Consider the following 17,771-nt stretch of genomic DNA (forward strand, 5'->3'; position numbering starts at 1 on the left):
AAGAAAAAAAGATTAATATATGCATATGCTTATAAAGCATAAATTATCTGTATACTGGTAAAGAAACTAGTAAGTAACATCTGTTACCTCTGGGCCAAGGAGCTGAGAATTTGGGGGGTCGAGGGAAGAAGAGACACCTCCTTTTTACTGTGTACTTTTGCATTTTTTGAGTTGTTTTGCCAAATTATTACCTATTCAAAAATAACTTTAAAATAAAATAATGGGATACTTTTTGTAAAGTGAGCTATAGTGTTTTGAAACTCCTTTCAGCAGTCTTCATGTTGCAGTAAAAACGGTATGATCACACATTACTTGGCAGTATAAATTAATGTAAAGCATTTGAGAAGAAATTTGACAGTTAAATGTGTTCATAAAAATAAAATGTTGGACCAGGTGTGGTGGTGCACACCTGTAATCCCAGTGACTCAGGAGGGTGAGGTAGGAAGATTACAAGTTCTGGGCCAGCCTCAGCAACTTCGCAAGGAGCTGAGCAACTTAGTGAGACCCTGTATTAAAATAAAAACTAAAAAGGGCTGGGGATGTGGATCAGTGGTTAGAAGGCCCTGGGTTCAATCCCTGATAGATGTAGATATAGCTAGATATAGATATAGATATATAGATATAGATATAGATAAATAAAATGTTGCACTGAGGTTGTAGCTCAGTAATAGAGTGCTTGCCTACCATATATGAGGTCCCAGGTTCAACCCCCAGCACCACAAAAATATTTTTTATAATTTATATTACCCATTATTTTATTCCTAATTTACCCTTAAGAAATTACACAAAAAATAAGAATTTCTATATAAACACAAAAGTGCTTCTCACAGTGTTAATTAATTTAGAAGAATAACAAAACAAACTGCCCAATAGTACAGAATCATAAAATAAATTATAATATGTCCTTTATTTCACCATTTGAGATTAAAAATATGAAAAGTTTATAGCAACACAGAAAGATAATCTAATATTTACACCAGGCATGGTAGCACCTGCCCGCAATCCCAGCATCTCTGGAGACTGAGGAAGGAAGATCACAAGTTCAAAGCCATCCTCAGCAACCTAGCAAGGCCCTAAGCAAATTAGTGAGACTTTGTTTCAAAATAAAATATAACAAGGGCTAGAGATGTGGCTCAGTGCTTAAGTACCCCCTGGGTTCAAGAAAGGAAAGAAGGGAAGAAGGAAGGAAGGGAGGGGGAGGGAGGGAGGAAGGAAGAAAAATCTAATATTTAAGTGAAACAAACAAATTCATAACTTATAAAATTGTTAAACCTGTGGAAAAATTATATTGCATATGGGAAAAAAGTGAATGTAGAAAAATAAAAGTAACGACTAGATTTGGTGACACGATCTTTTTTGCTTTTTTTGCATTACAGGGCTCCTCACACATGCTAGGCTAGTGCTCTACCACTGAGCTATATCCCCAACCCTTTGAGTCAGGGTCTCACTATTAGCCCAGTCTGGCCTTAAACTTGAGCTCCTCCTGCCTCAACCTCCCAAGTAGGTGGCAGGGTTTTGAGTTCATTTTTTTTTTTCTTTTGTTATCTATTAATGTTTAAATTGTTTAATTTTTTTTTTTTTTTTTTTTTTTTAGTGCTGGGGGTCAAACCCAGGACACCTCTCACATTGTAGGAAAGCTCTCTGTCATTAAACAACATCCCCAACCCTCTTACTATCATTTTTTTTTTAAAGGCAGGAAAAATGTTTTAGAGACACTTCATTCTAAATAATTAAAAGAAGCTTAGATGTTTAAGTTTTAGTTATATGGAAATTTGGGGTATAGGGGTACCTCACTAACTGAAGCATCTGAATAAAAATACTTCAAAATAAAAAATAAAAAGGGTTGAGGAGCCAGGTGGGTGGCACATGTCTGTAATCCCAGTGGCTCAGAAGGCTTAGGCAGTAGGATTGCAAATTCAAAGCCAGCCTCAGCCTCAGCAATTTAGCAAGACCTTAAGCAACTTAGGAAGACCCTGTCTCAAAATAAAATACAAAAGGGGCTGGGGATGTGGCTCAGTGGTTAAGCATCCCTGGGTTCCATCCCTGGTACAAAAAAAAAAAAAAAAGGATGGAAATATAGCCCAGTGGTAGAGTGCCCCTGGGTTCAAGCCCCAGTCCTGGGGGGGGGGGGGGGGGCAAAAAAATATGGAACAGTTAATTGTGATATGAATCATTTCAAGCATTAGTGGGATACCCACTACTGAACTACAAACATTCTGATGTCATTATATACAAGTTAATCATTTCTCTGTCTTCCTTAGCATCTTGCCAAGTGTTAGATATGCCAGTGTTTTTTTTTTTTTTTCTTTGTATACACAAAGGCAGTATGGTTAACTTTGTCAGCAAACGAGTTCATGAATTAAAAATTATTAAGAGCTTTCCCATCCCCTTTTCTTCCAGTTTATACATGAATTAAAAATTATTATTAAGAGCTTTCCCATCCCCTTTTCTTCCAGTTTATACACTAGAACACTTTACCTGAGACACAGACCAAAAGTGAAAGTAAGTCCATGTCTTGGGGGTGGGAGGTGGTATGTGCATGTGTGTTGAGGGGGAGGGTATTAGGAGGATGGGATGGATGTAGGAGAAGAAAAGAGGGGCATGGAAAAGTAGTGGAGCACTGGCCTTGAAATCAAAAGACATTGGCTTTAAGCCTTCAGTTTATTATACACGATCTTGGGCAAGTCTTTTTTAAGCCAGTTTCTTCAATAATAAAATGGAGCTATTAATAGCTAGGCTGCAGTATTTACAGATTAAATGCCCATCCACTATTAAGTAGATGCTTAATACATTTGAATGAATTAAATGAAAATTATTTATGAGATCTGGAAGAATATGCGGTGCTCAGGCTACCATATCAGAACAGTCACTAGCAACCTATCATGCACTGTAGTCTGAGCCCTGTGGGTTCTTTCTCATTCTTTTTGGGGAATAACATGGAACAATCTTATCTTCTCTTGTTTTGTTCTAACTTGTTTCCACAGTTTCTCTTCGGAATCTGGCCAGTGATCATGTTTGAACCTCTCAGGAAGTACTGATGAGATTATTCCACCACTAAAACAAAAACCACTTACCATAGACCTGATTGGATAAATAAGAGATATCTAAAGATCTACATATTCAAATACATCATGACCATCACAACAGAGGAGTGACTTTCTATTTAATGCTGCAGCCACAGGGAGGATGAGGAAGGCACCTGTGGGGTGTTAGCTCCTGGCTTTATCTCATTTGTCCTCCTCATCCTCATCCTAAGATGTTTATAAAGAAACAGATATGTATTTATATTCTAGAATGCTGGGGAAATTGGGTTTTTCTTAACAGGTTAACAGTTTGTGCTGGTCATAGGAAATTAACCTTTTTTCTTTTTGACAGAGTTGCATGTGAATTATACCTTTCTTAATATTTGATTAAATAATGAAAATAGTTAGTTAGGACTGGCAAACCCTATATCCAGATGGTCAGCTGTGACACAGCACTTAGCTATGTCAGCCTTGATTTATATTATTGTCATACTAACCTCATGAATGATTTTCCAAGATGGGGAGGGGGGAATAGCTAACTGTTGGATTCTAGGTAGTTTTCACTGTCCGTCTCGGTGCTAGTCAGATGGAATAAGCAAATTCATATTTGCCAGTGTGTTAAATACTTGTCACCTCCCAGGATTTACCATGAGCTCTGGGATGTCCCTGGACCTGTCAAAATTGGCAGGTCATCTTGTATCCTTTCTGAAACTCCACCAGGACACCGACTGAATGCTGCTCCTCAGTTAAAGGTGGTTGCTCTGTTTCCTTCGATCTTTGCAGACCTTTAAATTCTGTCTGTTTTTATGGCTAGGCAAATATGATTGGTGCTCTGGCCCGCCCATGTCCCATCCTCTAAGCATAACTTATTTGAAGTTATCGTGGAATGTCATAAAATTCTGACCTTTTGCCTTATGCAGTATTCTCCAGTTCTCAGAGAGGCTATAGTTATGCCCAGGGAAGAATGTCAAGTTAACTAGAGGTTAAATGGTCAGCATTCTATTTACATAAAGTTCATTGAAAATATCTGCTCCTTCATTTTTTTGAGGAAAAGAGCTATAAGGGACAAGTCTCTTTTTAAAGCGAGTTTCTTCAACAATAAAATAGAACTGTTAATAGCTACACTGCAGAGTTTACAGATTAAATTTCCATCTGCTATTGAGTAGATGCTTAATGTATTTGAATGAATTAGATGAAAATTATTTCATTTGAAGTATACTTATAGAACATCCAAAGATTAGAATGCTAAGAAAGAGCAGTAAAATCTCATTGTAAGTCAACTAATTATAATTTGGATTTGAATATATAACAAACTGAATCACTTTTCATGATCAAAAAATGTGGGAGCAGATATTTAATGTCTAATGATTACATCTTGAGCTGTGGCTTAAAAGAAAATTTGGTTTTTCTCTTCTGCAAAGTTGAAAACACTTTTTTCCAGTATCGAATAAGTAACCTTGATACATATTTAAAGCCAAAAATTGTTGTCTTCACCTACTGGCCTTAGTTTTAGCCCAAGTACTATTTTCCTTCCCTTAGCATAGCCACATGCCACTGGGCAGATACTTCCACCTAATTTTTTCTCCCCCATCTACTTCTGTAGCAAGAATAATACCTGCCAAAACATAAATCTGAGAGTACCTTGGAAGTATTTAGGAGGATGTAAAACTAAGTAGTTCCAGTGCAGTCCATAAAACTTTTCTTTTGCCACAAGATTCTAACTTCTGGCTACATTCACCTCCAACTACCTTGGGCTATCACTTCATAAATAATTAGTTTTATACCGTTATATTTTTGTACTGCTCAAATATTCTTCTATATGAAGAATCCGTGTATGAGAACAAAAGCACATCCTTCGTGACTTTTGCTAACACTGCAAGAATGAGGTTCTGCAGTCATAAAGTCAGATTAAGAGGGAACCCCAAAACTGGGCCATTTAGAGCCATTTGTTGAATGTTCAATTCAGCCACCACCATTGGTCACTTGAATAAATTGTCCAGCATCTCACTGTAGAGGCATCTGCATCGGTGGATGACTTGTAAGACTAGCCAATTCTTCAAAAAAACTTTATTTTGTGAGGATAGACAGCATGAAAGCTGCACATAAGATATTTTATATGTGTTGAGCAGAAAGCAGAGAGAAAAGCCAGGCCCTTTAACTGACTTTTTAATTTTCCACGTCAGTTTGTTCCTCACACAGTGGCTGCCTTATCAGCAACAAGTGACACACTCAGTGCTTTGTATCCGTGCCAAATTGTATGCAAATGTTAAATCACCTTTATTTCAATGGCTTTATTTTTATCCTTCTTGGAATTTGGGTAGACATTACAGGGTTGGAGGCCTACCCCACTCACACTCCCTTCCCTTCATTTGCTTAGAAAACTTCCTATTAAGTAGAGCATACAAACGTACAAACACCTGTTCCCTACTGAGCAAATAATGGTATGTTTGCATATCACCTAATGTGAAAGGTGCTCATCTGTGAGCTCAGAGCAAATTACATTTTAGAAAATGTTAATACTTGGTGAGGACATGAAAGAAGCATTTTGCTCATTTGAAGATCTTGTGTTGCCATTTTCTCTTTAGAAAATTGAAAGCAATTTGACTTTTTTTGTTTTAAGGAAAACTAAGTGAAAAGTGTTTGTGTTAATCTGATTGAGCACTTGGCCTCTCCCCACCTTGGCACTTCCATGAATGTCCCCACAACCTGGAGGGATCTCATTTATCTTTATGATATGGTGATGATTAACCCTACGATCATTTGTTTTGAATAATCTTCAAGTGAGAACCAAAATAATGGTATTCGGTTTAATGGAAGTAGATCAGGTGTTATGATTTAGACATAATGCAAAATTCCAGGATGATCTGAACTTTCTCTACATAGAGGATTTTTCATATACTGAGGAGAGTGAGGTGTGAAGAGATGTGAGTCAAAGAAAATTAAGAGACCAAAAACTTCAGTGCACAGTGCATGAAATCTCTAGATGACTATAAGTTCTGTTGTAATACCAGCACCTTCTGAATTTAGCCAATGCCCCTAAAAGTGTCTAAAAACTTAAGGTTTTCTTATGTGTTCTGTAAGTTCCATATTACTTTGCTCCTGAAAACAATTATTTATTGCTAAAATTGACAGCATTAACTCCCAACCCCACATTTACATGACAGCAAATTTTTCTGGCCTGTGGTATATATTGTGGGCTGGATAAACATTTGTGTAAATCTGAGGTTTCATAGAGAATCAGTTACAATTGGAAGTGGCAACTATGTGGCTATTTGCAGATCTACCTCTGTCTTACATTTTGTGCCATGTATCAATGGTATAATATAATTAGTTTGATCACTTCATCTTGTTTTTCAATGTCTAAAAATACAACTTACTCACTGTGCTCTAACCATTTGCAAACAACAACTAAAATTTGGTGAAGTGTATTTAAACCCCTTTATGAAGGGAGCTATAAAATGAAAAGGGAAACCAAGTACACTCCCATGATCCCTGCGGCTCAGGAAGCTAAGGCAGGAGGATGGTGAGTTCAAAGCCAACCTCGGAAATTTATTGAGGCCCTGAGAACTTAGGGAGATCCTGACTCTAAATGTTAAAAGGGTGGGGATGTGGCTTAGTGGTTAAGCACCCCGGGTTCAGTTCCTGGTACAGAAAAATAAAAAAGAAAAGGGAAAAAAAGGATTCATGTTATCACATCTATCTAACTGGAAAGTTTCAATGCTGGTTTTTAAACTGTTGCACTTCCTTTAAGAACAGGAAACACCTTTTTCTGTTCTCAACATCTAATTGTAGTTCCACATGGGGGAGTTGCTGGGTTGCTGAGGTTATGTGAGCAAGCCACTGGACTCAACCATTTCTCCAAAACTCTCAGCCCAGTCAGTTGCGTAGACCCAAGTAAGGATACTACTTTACTTGACATTCACATTGAAGATTAACTCTGACTTTGGACTCTAACTTTTGCCTTAGGTATGAGACCTTGACATTATTGAAGGACAAGTAGAAAGTATGAGGAACAACAAATCCCACCAAAGCATAGTTCTTTCCTGATAGGTAGAGCAGCAAAGGAGAAAACGTCACTATAGAGTTTTAAGCAGTATTGTTCAGCTACAGAATTCCTGCTGTTGTTGATAAATAGTCAACCATTTGGAATAAAAGCTAAGCAGTACTGGCCCCATTTCAGTGCACTGCAAATATCTGTTTCTTGAGGTCTTCATTCATCATTAAGTCCAGTAAATTACTCTGTTTAGATTGTCAGCTGGTGTAGAAAAGTTGATCAGCCAGGCACAGTGGTGAATGCCTGTAATCCCAGCAACTTGGGAGACTAAGGCAATATTGAAAGTTCAAAGCCAGCTTCAGCAATTTAGTGAGGCCCTAAGCAACTTCAGACCCTGTCTAAAACAAAAGATAAAAAGGACTCGGGGATGTGACTTAGTGATAAATCACCCCAGGTTCAATCCCCAGTACCCACCCCAAATAAAAAAAAAAAAATTGATCACCATATTTCATACTAGAAAATCCCAAAACCCAAACAAGAAATTCTGTTACAGGTCTACAGATGTCCTAAGGTTCCCCCATTTTTTTCACTTGGCAGCTGTCAGTATTATAGCACTCAACCACAGGTCATGCTGTGTGCTGTGCTCATTGTGACCTGCTTTGTTGTTTGTAATAGCACAACGTTGATACTTGAACTAGATTTAGTCATTAGTAATGTTCACAGAATTGTCATAAAGTTTCTGAAACTTTTCTGGCAATTGTCACATCTGCAAATCATCACTTTAAAATTGAGTTTACAGAATTAATTCTAAGGATACAGCAGAGCACATTTATTAGAGAAATCTTTTAAGCATGTGTATATATAGTTCATTGTGAGATCATCTGCACCTAAAGTAAAATGATAAAAATGTATTATGTTATAAAAGACTATAGAGCAGGCAAACTGCAGCCCATAGACCAAATCCAGTCTGTAATAGTGTGACCTGAAAGGCAGGAATGGCACTTACATAATGAGCATTGTTTAAACAGAAAGAAAGAATATAAGACAGAAACTGCATTTTTTTGGGCTCAGGCTCTGGAAGTTTGCCTCCCCTGCTCTGGACCATCAGCAAATGAGCAGTGTGGAATGTGGAGGCACCGTAGTACCACCCGACAGTACTTCTCTACAAGATAATTCTAGTGTGTACTTGTCAGAATGAAAATATTCCATGCATTTCCAATTCTACTTACTTCTCTATTAAATGTAATCATAGGTCTTCTGTTTAATATTTACACCATAAAACTATTTCATATCAGTTTTACTAGATTGGCAACAGCCTGCTGCAAAGTGCCTAAGTCTCTGAGAAAAATTACCAAAAGCAAGGTTCATGATTTTGTTTTCTTTTTAAAAGGAATTCTAAACCAGGTGTGGTGACACATACCTGTAATCCCAGCAACTTGGGAGGCTGAGGCAGAAGGATCACAAGTTCAAACTCAGCAACTTAGCAAGACTGTGCCTCAAAGTAAAATTTAAAAGACCTGGGGATGTGGCTCAGGGGTAGAGTGCCCTGTGTTTAATCCCCAATATTACAAAAAGATTAAAATATAAAATAAAGGTGATTCTATTTTATACTGCAAACTCCAAAAATGCTAGTTGCATTCAGCTTTTGAGTTGACTTCCAGAAAGTTGAGATCTTTTGACCATTTTTATTCTTTTTTTTTTTTTTTTTTAATTTTCTAAAAAGAAAAGTTCAAGGTCCTTTCCACAATTAGTCCTGCTTTCTTGTTGGCTCTTCTTTTTAGAGCTAATGTGCATACAAATGAATAAGCAAGCCTATTTTTAAGAACTAAAAACTATTAGTTTCTGTTTAATATATTAATTGGGCATTGTTTACAATCAAACATTTCCATACTTTTCATATTTCTGACATCACCATGATCAACAGATAACCCATTCAAGTTAATGTTGCCTAGTTTCATATTTGTTACAGATGTTTGCTCTGCTAGCTGTTATTTAATAAACATATTGATTGTATTGAATCTTTACAAAGGAACTCACCATTTCCAGGTAATCTCAGATCTGCTCATTCTTTTTTTTTTTTTTTTCCATTTGATTTGCCAATGCCATAATCTTTTTTCTAGAAAAGAGTAGAATAATGTATTTTTATCTAATCTATAATCTAGGCTGTATTTCAGCACTCGTTACCTATTGAAGGTGAAAGTATTAAATGATACTGTTTCAAATAAGACTTCTGGTTATGTTTTATACCTGGTTTATATTTAAAATATTTATAAATTTACAAAAAGTACAGTGTAGTCATAGTGTTCATGCACTGCACAGAGGCACCAACTTGAGGAGAAGGGTCAGTGGGGACTAAAAACTAGCCTGTACTCATCTTGTCAAGATGCATGCTGTGGTAGGTGGCACCTCAGAAAACATACCTTTTGCTAATTTGGTTAAGGGAGCAGTACAGGGCAGTAGTGATCTGTTTGATGGGAAGGACATTCAGTAATTATGCTGGGTCTTTTTGCCATTAGACTCCTGACACTATACTGTAGTACCTTTCTACTTCAAGCCTAAGTTACAAAGCTAAAAGCTAACAATTTTATATTTAAACCTTTATGAACTACTGTTCATAAACAGTAGCGTTCTCAGCTACAGGAGCTCTAGAGTAAACCTACGATCCTTCCAGCTTTACAGTACAAGGGTGGGTATATCAGGAAGCCACATGTGTCCATGGTTTCCATCTTTGACAGTGACCCAAGTTCCATCTACAAGATGTAAAACAAATTAGAAATTCTCACAACTTGCCAGTTTGCCAGTTTGCTTTTCAAATATTAGCTTTCCTAGCCAAGCCTACCGGAATGCGTAGTTTCAGTCACTGCTGACCATATGGTTCATTCTCCAACTAGTCCTTCCTTTGTGTATCAGGGAGGGGCAGCTTGCCCAGATTAACAGATGGGTGCTGACGAGAGGTGAACCAGGAACCTTGGCCTGACAGAACACAGAGGTGGATTTACAAAGCAATCTGTGCTTTGTGAAGGTGATAACTGAAAAGGAGTTGGGATGTAGGATGGCTCTGAGTTTATCCCTGAACAGTACATACCCTCCTAAAGCTGCCCTGCCACACATACATCCTACATAGAGGCACCCATCATTTGATTTAGAGGTCTCATGAGCTTACTCTGGGCTCTTCTGTAGCATAGTCTGGGGTGGCTCCGCCCTTTCTTCCCCATTCCTCCCACTACTCATCCTCCCTAGTCTTCTGTCATCCAGACACCCACCCAGGCCCTCCAGGTAAGTGGGAGGAAACTGAAGAATGAACATCAGGAAGTCATCAAGCTGGGAGAATTCCCACCCCTGCCATTTGGACAGCCCTGCCCAGTCAGGCCTAGACCCCGCCAATCCCCTGGATCACTGGTCCACTTCCACTCTGGAGTCCCTGCCTACAGTGTGGGCTGCTACAATGGATTGCTAAAATGAATTTCAGAAATTTTCAAAAGATCAGGTTAAAACTCCAGGGATGACATTTAAGGCCCTTCTTAGGGTACTCTAATCTATTGCACATTCACCCCCAGTGTTTACCCTTTTGACCACGCTACACCTCGAATGTTTCCCAGGTAGATGCGTCCTCTTTCGTCGTCCTCTGCTGCTGCCCGGTGCACCCTCACTGTTTACACCTCTTCTAGTCTGCTGGGGAAACTCCTTACCACTCTCAAATCCCACATGACACATATTCCTGTGAACCTTTGGAATTCCTCCCTACCCCTTGAAGCTGGTGTGATCTTGTGATACTTTGGCCAACAAAATATGGTAGCAGTGGCCTTGGGCAAGACCTGGAGCCCAGAGTTCCCCACCTTGGAACACTGAGACCATTATGCCATGAAGCAACCTAGGATGACAGCATGAGTGGAGCCAGCCATCTCAGCTGAGACAGCCCAGGGCTCATCATTGGCTGAATAGGGATAGCCACATGAGCAATCCCAGGTGGGTCCAACACAAGAACCTCCCAGTGAACACACAGAATCTTGAGAAATAATGGACAGTGAGTGGCAAGCCATTGATGTTGTAGGATGCCTTGTTCAGAGCAATAGATACCTGATAGAGTGCAGATCTAATTAATGTGAAGTCTTTCCTGGCTCATTCAGGCTCTCTCCTCCATTTCTGTCTCTGCGTTTTGTGTATGTTACATGATTTTATAATCATTTTGTATCTGGCTCCCATCTCCCAAGACATGGTGAGCCCTTTGAGAATCAGGACTGAATCTTGATTCATCCCCGTGTCCCAAACACTCAAGTCAGGGGATGAACCCTTGACCACTTGCCAAATTCAGAATACTCAGGAGCTAGGGTATAGCTCAGTGATAAGAGCATGCTTAGAGCATGCTCTGGTTTTGATGCCCAGCACACACACACGAAAAAAATCACTATACTCAAAAGTCATTAATTGTGTTTAAAAAGTGCTCCTATAGCTGGGTGCAATGGCAGATGCCTGTAATCCCAGCAGCTTGGGAGGCTGAGGCAGGATAGCTCAAAGTCATCCTCAACAACTTTTGAGTAAGGACCTAAAGCAACTTAGTGAGACCCTGTCTCTAAATTATTTAAAAGAGCTGAAGATGTGGCTCAGTGATTAAGTGCCCCTGGATTCAATCCCTGGTTTAAAAAAAAAAAAAAAAAAAAAAAACCTCCTCCTATATGAACATTTTATACGCAACCTATTCAACAAAGATTTCAAAGCACATCCTGTATTAACAGAACAGGCCCCACACCCTCCAGAGTGGCTCTCAATCTAGCAAGGAAAACTGATTGACACAGCACATCACTAGAATGTTTCAGTACAGTCATGTCTACATTACTTGGAGAGCATTCAGCAGTTGCTGGGTGGAAAGGTCAAGAAGAGTCCCCTAGAAAAAAGACTTAAATCTAAGCTTAAAGAGCAAGCAGGCACCCAGCAGCTTGGGACGCTGAGACAGGAGGATCTCAAATTCCAAGCCAATCTCAGCAAAAGTGAGGTGCTAAGCAACTCAGTGAGACCCTGTCTCTAAATTAAAAAATACAAAATAAGACTGGAGATATGGCTCAGTGGTCATGTGCCCCTGAGTTCAATCCCCAGTACCAAAAAAAAAAAAAAAGCAAGCAGGCAGTCACATTGGCAAAGGAAGCTTATGACTGCCCTACCTCTGAGGAGGAGGAGGAAGGATGGTGTGGATTGGTCAAAGGCCAGGATATTGAACTTAGACAGTCCTTGGGGTGGAACCCAGTACGTGAGGCAAAGGATCAGCTCCAGTCTGGGGATGGCTTCTGTCTGTTTCTTCTCTCTCAACATGCAAGGTAAGATGGGACCTGGGTTTCTTCCTTTTGGGAAGGAGGTACCTTTTTACTTCTCCCCATTCCCTTCACCTTAGAGCACCAAGCAAGAACCAGAGGGAGGTCAAGGAGAAAGGAACCAGGACCCAGCACTGCATGAGTCCAGTGTAGCAGCCGCCAGTGGTTGGGGCTTCACAAGGTTTCTTTGCCTGCCCCATCTACTGTACAAATACTGCCCCGTGAATACCCCAGGGTGGTAGGGTGCTGGTGGGTGGCCCAGGAATTTGTGTCCAGCCATAAGGGCATCAAACCAGTGAAGGGAGTAACCAAAATAGTTCCCAGAAAAGAGAGGAATTCTAGGCAGAGTGAATAGCATAACAAAGCATAAAACAGTAACCAGAGTGGGAAACACCTGCAGAGGAGCACGACAAAGGAGCTTTATGCCATACTGTGTGAGACTGCTGGACCTTGACCCGTAACTAAATGATCTGCTCGGCCCACAAGCACTTCTGTGTTCGCCAGCTGCTAACATGGCTATGATGCTTACTTCATGTCAAGCACGGGTCTGCACAAATTAATTCATAATCCTGAGACACTGAGCTAAATAACCTGCCTAAGTTCCTACAGATAGGAGCCTGAATGAAGTTCAAAGGGGCCAAATAAATGGCAGATTTGTCTTCTTCCACCAACTTTGGCACCTGCAAGGAGACAGGATCTGTTGCCCTGGACTTAACTTGGAGGTGGTCTGAAGGAGGTGGTACTGGAGCTGAGTCCCAAGAGACAAGGGAACAGGACCAGCAAAGAGTAAGGCGTAGGGTTCCAGGGCATCTGAAGAGTGCTTAGAGAAACAAGTCCAGCAAAAGGAACCACAGAGGACACCCAACACTGCCCAGCGAGTCTAAGCCAGGGGGCTGCACAGCACAGCATCTAAGAACAGAGCTGAGGGAGCCAGCACTGCCCTCAGGAACAGGGCCTGGCCCCACACCTTTTTCTCATTTATATCAAAAGTTGGCTGCAATTCAGGTTCCGGAGTAAGGTTTATCAAAGTAAACGCATATGTCCTTAAAACAAGATTCAGTATTGCATTAAGGCTGAGCTGAGATATATCTGTCTTTCTAGAAATGATTTGGTGTTAGATGGGGGTAGGTAGGAGAACAATACCTAATTATTTTTAACTAGTATTTGTAAGGCACTCTTGCACCCACAAAATTAGTATTTCATTGAGAGAAGAGCATTCACTTTCTCAATTTTTTCAGATGAGGAAACTGAAAGGAGCTTGGACTCCAAATTCTATTTTCACTCATTTTTTAATTCCTTTATTCATTGAAAAAAATGCATATCCCCTGCCCCAAAATGTGCCAGGCACAGGACTCTGCACTGAGCACTATAATGGTAACATACATAGCTCATCTCGACCCTCTTCTCTTGGTGCACCAAACTCTGAAGCAGGACTCCAGTGTGTGAAGAACCATAGAAAGCTATAGCTAGCATTTCTAGCTTGGGCTCACTGGTGACACTGACCTATCCAGAAGGATCTCTCACTTGTCTTGGACCAGAGATGAGAAGGCACTGAGTAGGCAAGGGCTCCAGATAGTCAGTCCAGGCAGGTGAAGAGCAAGAAAAAGCTTCAGGGTCGGAAGGGGCTTGGCAAATACAGGCTTCAACTTGGCTGATGGTCAGGGCACATGGCACCCAGGGAAGCTGGGGAAAGGAGTGTGAGGAATGGTACAAACATCTGCACTGTTCAGAGACCACTGGGCAGCAGCCGGGGGTTAGGCTGAAGGGAGAAAGTGGGAGGAAAGACCATGCAGGAGGCTATGTCACTGCAGCAAGAGATGCTGGCATGCATTGGCCTGTTGATGGGGGAATGGAAAGATGTAGTTGATGAAATACTTACAAGTTAGAAATGACTGGGCTTGGTGCAGAGATGTGGGAAAGGGGAGAGTCCATCGAGGCTTTTGGCTTGAACAACACAGTGAAGGGGATCATGCTGAACAAAGGTGAAATGCTTGTCTAAGACAGCCCTGGAGACCTCCCAGTACTAAAGGTCACTAGACAGGGAACTGAGGAAAGGGACCTGAGACATGATCAAAGAGGAAGGAGGAAAGTCCAGAGAGTGTGAAGTCTGAAACAGGAGTGTGTTTTAAGAAGGGGGTGGCAGAGAGGGAGGAGGAGAGGGAAAGGGGAGGTACCGGGGAACCAAATTGACCAAATTATATTATTCTATTATGTCCATGTACAAATATGTATTCCACAATTATTGCATAATTGCAATGCTCTAGTAAAAAGGAGGGGAAAAGGAAGTGGCAATGCCCCATGCACGGCAGAACTCCATCTGAGAGTTCAACAGGACATAATTAAAAACAGGACAGACTGCTATGATCCAGGATTTGTCCTGGGAGGCCTTCAGGAAGACCCCACCCTGGCACACTGAGCAGGCTACATGCAGAACAGGCCCTGACCTCACAAGTTTAGAAGACAGCACATAATATCCTAAGTAGAAATAGAAACAGGTGGGACTGGAGGCTGACCAACGGTCAGAATATTGGTGTCATCCGGTGGCCACTTCATGCTCACTTAATGCTCACAACAGCCCTACAGGGTGGGAATTTACTCACTCTGTGTTATAAATGAGAACACCTGACCCAGAGATCTGAACTGCCTTGTTCTGATGATGCAGTTCCAAGTTGGGAAGCCTGAATTCTGTCTAATTCAGTGCGGTGGCCTCGTGCTTTCTTGACTGGCCCCAACGCGGGAAATAGATTAAAGATCCAGGCTGGACAGGGAATGGGAGGAGGGAATAAACATGAGAGGTGTAGGATGCAGAATCAACAGGATGTGGAGATTGAATGTAAGCTGAGGAGGGCAGAGGAGACAGTCAGGGCTTCTGGTTGAAGCAGTGAGGTACCATTGACTGAGGATACAGATTCACAGCTGTAAGATGGAGACTGACTTTGGATATGATGAGTCTGCCGGGCCTGGATGACTTTCAGGGTGAATCCAGGCAATGAGATACACAGAGCTGAAGGTCAGAAGAAAGCTCTGGACTGTCAGAGATCCGAGATACCTCAGTGCAATATTGAATTTTGGCTCCTTTTTATATCTTAGGAGAAGAGTTTAGAAAGGGCTCTGCACGCCTGTAATCCCAGCAACCCAGGAGGTCAAAGCAGAGGATCCCAAGTTCAAGACCCTGATTTCAAAATAAAAACTAAAAATAAGCAATACTTTTTAAAAAGGACCAGGAATGTAACTCTGTGGTAAAGCTCCCCTGAGTTCAATTCCCAGTACCAAAAGAAAAATGAAAGGGCTGGGGATTTGTGCTGGGAGAAACACAGCGGAGAGTGGCATCCCAGGTAATGTGGAAGACTCGCCGCTCATCTCTGATTTGGTATCCCCGCAGATGGCTTTTCCCTGCAGAAGATCCATGAATCCCAAGACTCTGGCCTTCCTTCTGGTGGGCGTGAGTTTCTTGGCACTGCGCATGTGGCTCCTCCAAGTCCCAAGGTCCCAGCAGGAACAGAAGGGGAAGGGCCCGACCAACCGTCGCGACACTCCCACGGCTGCGGCACAGCCCCCTGCGCTCTATCTGGGGCTCCCGTGCGTGGCCAATGCCTCCGCGAACAGCACAGCTGACTTCCAGCAGCTGCCGGCGAGGATCCAAGACTTCCTGCGGTACCGCCACTGCCGCCACTTCCCACTCCTCTGGGACGCGCCGGCCAAGTGCGCCGGCAGCCGCGGGGTCTTCCTGCTCCTGGTGGTGAAGTCGTCGCCTGCCAACTATGAGCGGCGCGAGCTCATCCGTCGCACGTGGGGACAGGAGCGCAGCTACAGAGCGTGGCGAGTGCGCCGCCTCTTCCTGCTGGGCACCCCTGCGCCGGAGGAGGCGGCGCAGGCGCCGCAGCTCGCGCAGCTTGTGGGCCTGGAGGCGCGCGAGCACGGCGACGTGCTGCAGTGGGCCTTCGCTGACACCTTCCTCAACCTCACGCTCAAGCACGTGCACCTGCTCGACTGGCTGGTGGCGCGCTGCCCACTTGCCCGCTTCCTGCTCAGCTGCGACGACGACGTCTTTGTGCACACACCCAACGTGCTTAGCTTCCTAGAGACGCAGTCGCCGGACCGCCACCTCTTCGTCGGGCAGCTCATGGACGGGTCGGTGCCCATCCGCGAAAGCTGGAGCAAGTACTTTGTGCCCCCGCAGCTCTTCCCAGGGAAGGCCTACCCATTGTACTGCAGTGGCGGCGGCTTCCTCCTGTCCAGCCACACGGCCCGGGCCCTGCGCACCGCCGCACGCCACACCCCTCTCTTCCCGATAGACGACGCCTACATGGGCATGTGCCTGCAGCGCGCGGGTCTACAGCCTAGCGGACACGAGGGCATCCGGCCCTTTGGCGTGCAGCTGCCGGGCGCCCATAAGCTCTCCTTCGACCCCTGCATGTACCGCGAGCTGCTGCTAGTGCACCGCTTCGTGCCCTACGAGATGCTGCTCATGTGGAAGGCACTGCACAACCCCGCGCTGAGCTGTGGCCGGAGACACAGGGTTTCCTGAGGCGGAACAGGATGCGCTGTGCCACCAAGGCCTCCACGTGTGATGAGAACACATCTTCCCTGCTCATACATTCTGTCCTGTCCCGCTGAATCTGAATCCCAAGTTGACATTGAAATCACGCGGGGGAGGGGTCTGGAAAATACGGCATCCTGGAATATTTTCCTGGCCCCATCTTCAGGGCTTCTGATCTGATTGGTCTGTAGTGGCCCAAAACATATACGTGGTTGTTTTGGTTTTGGTTTGGTTTGGTTTGGTTTGGTTTGGTTTGGTTTGGTTTGGTTTGGTTTGGTTTGGTTTAGCTTGGCTTGGTTCCCTGGGTGATTCTAATGTGCAGTCAGATCGAGGACCACAGGGTCAGGGATGTCTGTGTCTCCTCCCAAGCCCAGCACCGTTGCTCCTCGGCAAGCCCTCCAGGGTACCCATCTCCCACGTTCTGCTCATCGTGAACAATGGAACAAGGGAGGTGTGGGGGCCAGGAGCCATTTCACCTGTCAAGGGCGATACAAATATTCGTTGAGTTTCCTCCTCAAAATGAGTGAAGCCAGAGGTGGGCTGACGATCATCAGATGGCTCCCCGCTCCCAGAAGCCAGTCTACTCTTGGAACTGAGGGGCATCTGGCAGCATTCCTCCCACTATACCGGTGCCCTTGAGACGTCAAAAAAGGCCTCACAGTGCAAAGTGGAAACTGAGACCCAGTCAGAAGAGGAAGAGGCACCATCCAAGTGATCTCTCCCCAACCCCAATCATGGACCCACAGTAGCCACAGCCACTTACTTGACCCTTGCTGGCCTTGCTTATGAGCAGGACTTAGCAAGTATTTCCTAAGTACTTTAGGGATGAAGGAACTAGCCAATGAGGGCTCATTTGTTCTGTGGTGTGAACTGTATCTGTGAGAATACTGTTTTTGCTCCTGTAGCAGATC

The 17,771-nt window shown here is 43.0% G+C and overlaps 2 protein-coding genes across 4 annotated transcripts in view; both read left to right on the forward strand.

Moving 5' to 3' along the window:
- Window positions 1-5,437, forward strand: part of ACER3 (alkaline ceramidase 3) — a 178,707-nt gene extending 173,270 nt beyond the window's left edge. For all 3 annotated transcript variants that reach the window (XM_079103994.1, XM_079103995.1, XM_079103996.1), the window contains 2 exons: window positions 2,457-2,502; window positions 2,985-5,437. In XM_079103994.1, coding sequence (XP_078960120.1) covers window positions 2,457-2,502; window positions 2,985-3,038 — 100 coding nt within the window. In that variant the 3' untranslated portion in view covers window positions 3,039-5,437. The remainder of the gene's footprint in view (window positions 1-2,456; window positions 2,503-2,984) is intronic.
- Window positions 5,438-9,387: 3,950 nt separating this feature from the next.
- On the forward strand, window positions 9,388-17,113 carry B3GNT6 (UDP-GlcNAc:betaGal beta-1,3-N-acetylglucosaminyltransferase 6). Its single transcript, XM_079103990.1, has 2 exons — window positions 9,388-12,326; window positions 15,703-17,113. The coding sequence occupies exon 2, from the start codon at window positions 15,703-15,705 to the stop codon at window positions 16,846-16,848; it is 1,146 nt and encodes a 381-aa protein (XP_078960116.1). The 5' UTR covers window positions 9,388-12,326; the 3' UTR covers window positions 16,849-17,113.
- The last annotated feature ends 658 nt before the right edge of the window (window positions 17,114-17,771 follow it).

Source organism: Sciurus vulgaris (genome assembly GCF_902686455.1).
Source record: "Sciurus vulgaris genome assembly, chromosome: 11".
In the NCBI taxonomy this organism is placed as follows: Eukaryota; Metazoa; Chordata; class Mammalia; order Rodentia; family Sciuridae; genus Sciurus; species Sciurus vulgaris.

Bases quoted from the DNA above. Each gene is read 5' to 3' on its own strand.
- B3GNT6 (XM_079103990.1), top strand. From the start codon at position 15,703: ATGGCTTTTCCCTGCAGAAGATCCATGAATCCCAAGACTCTGGCCTTC.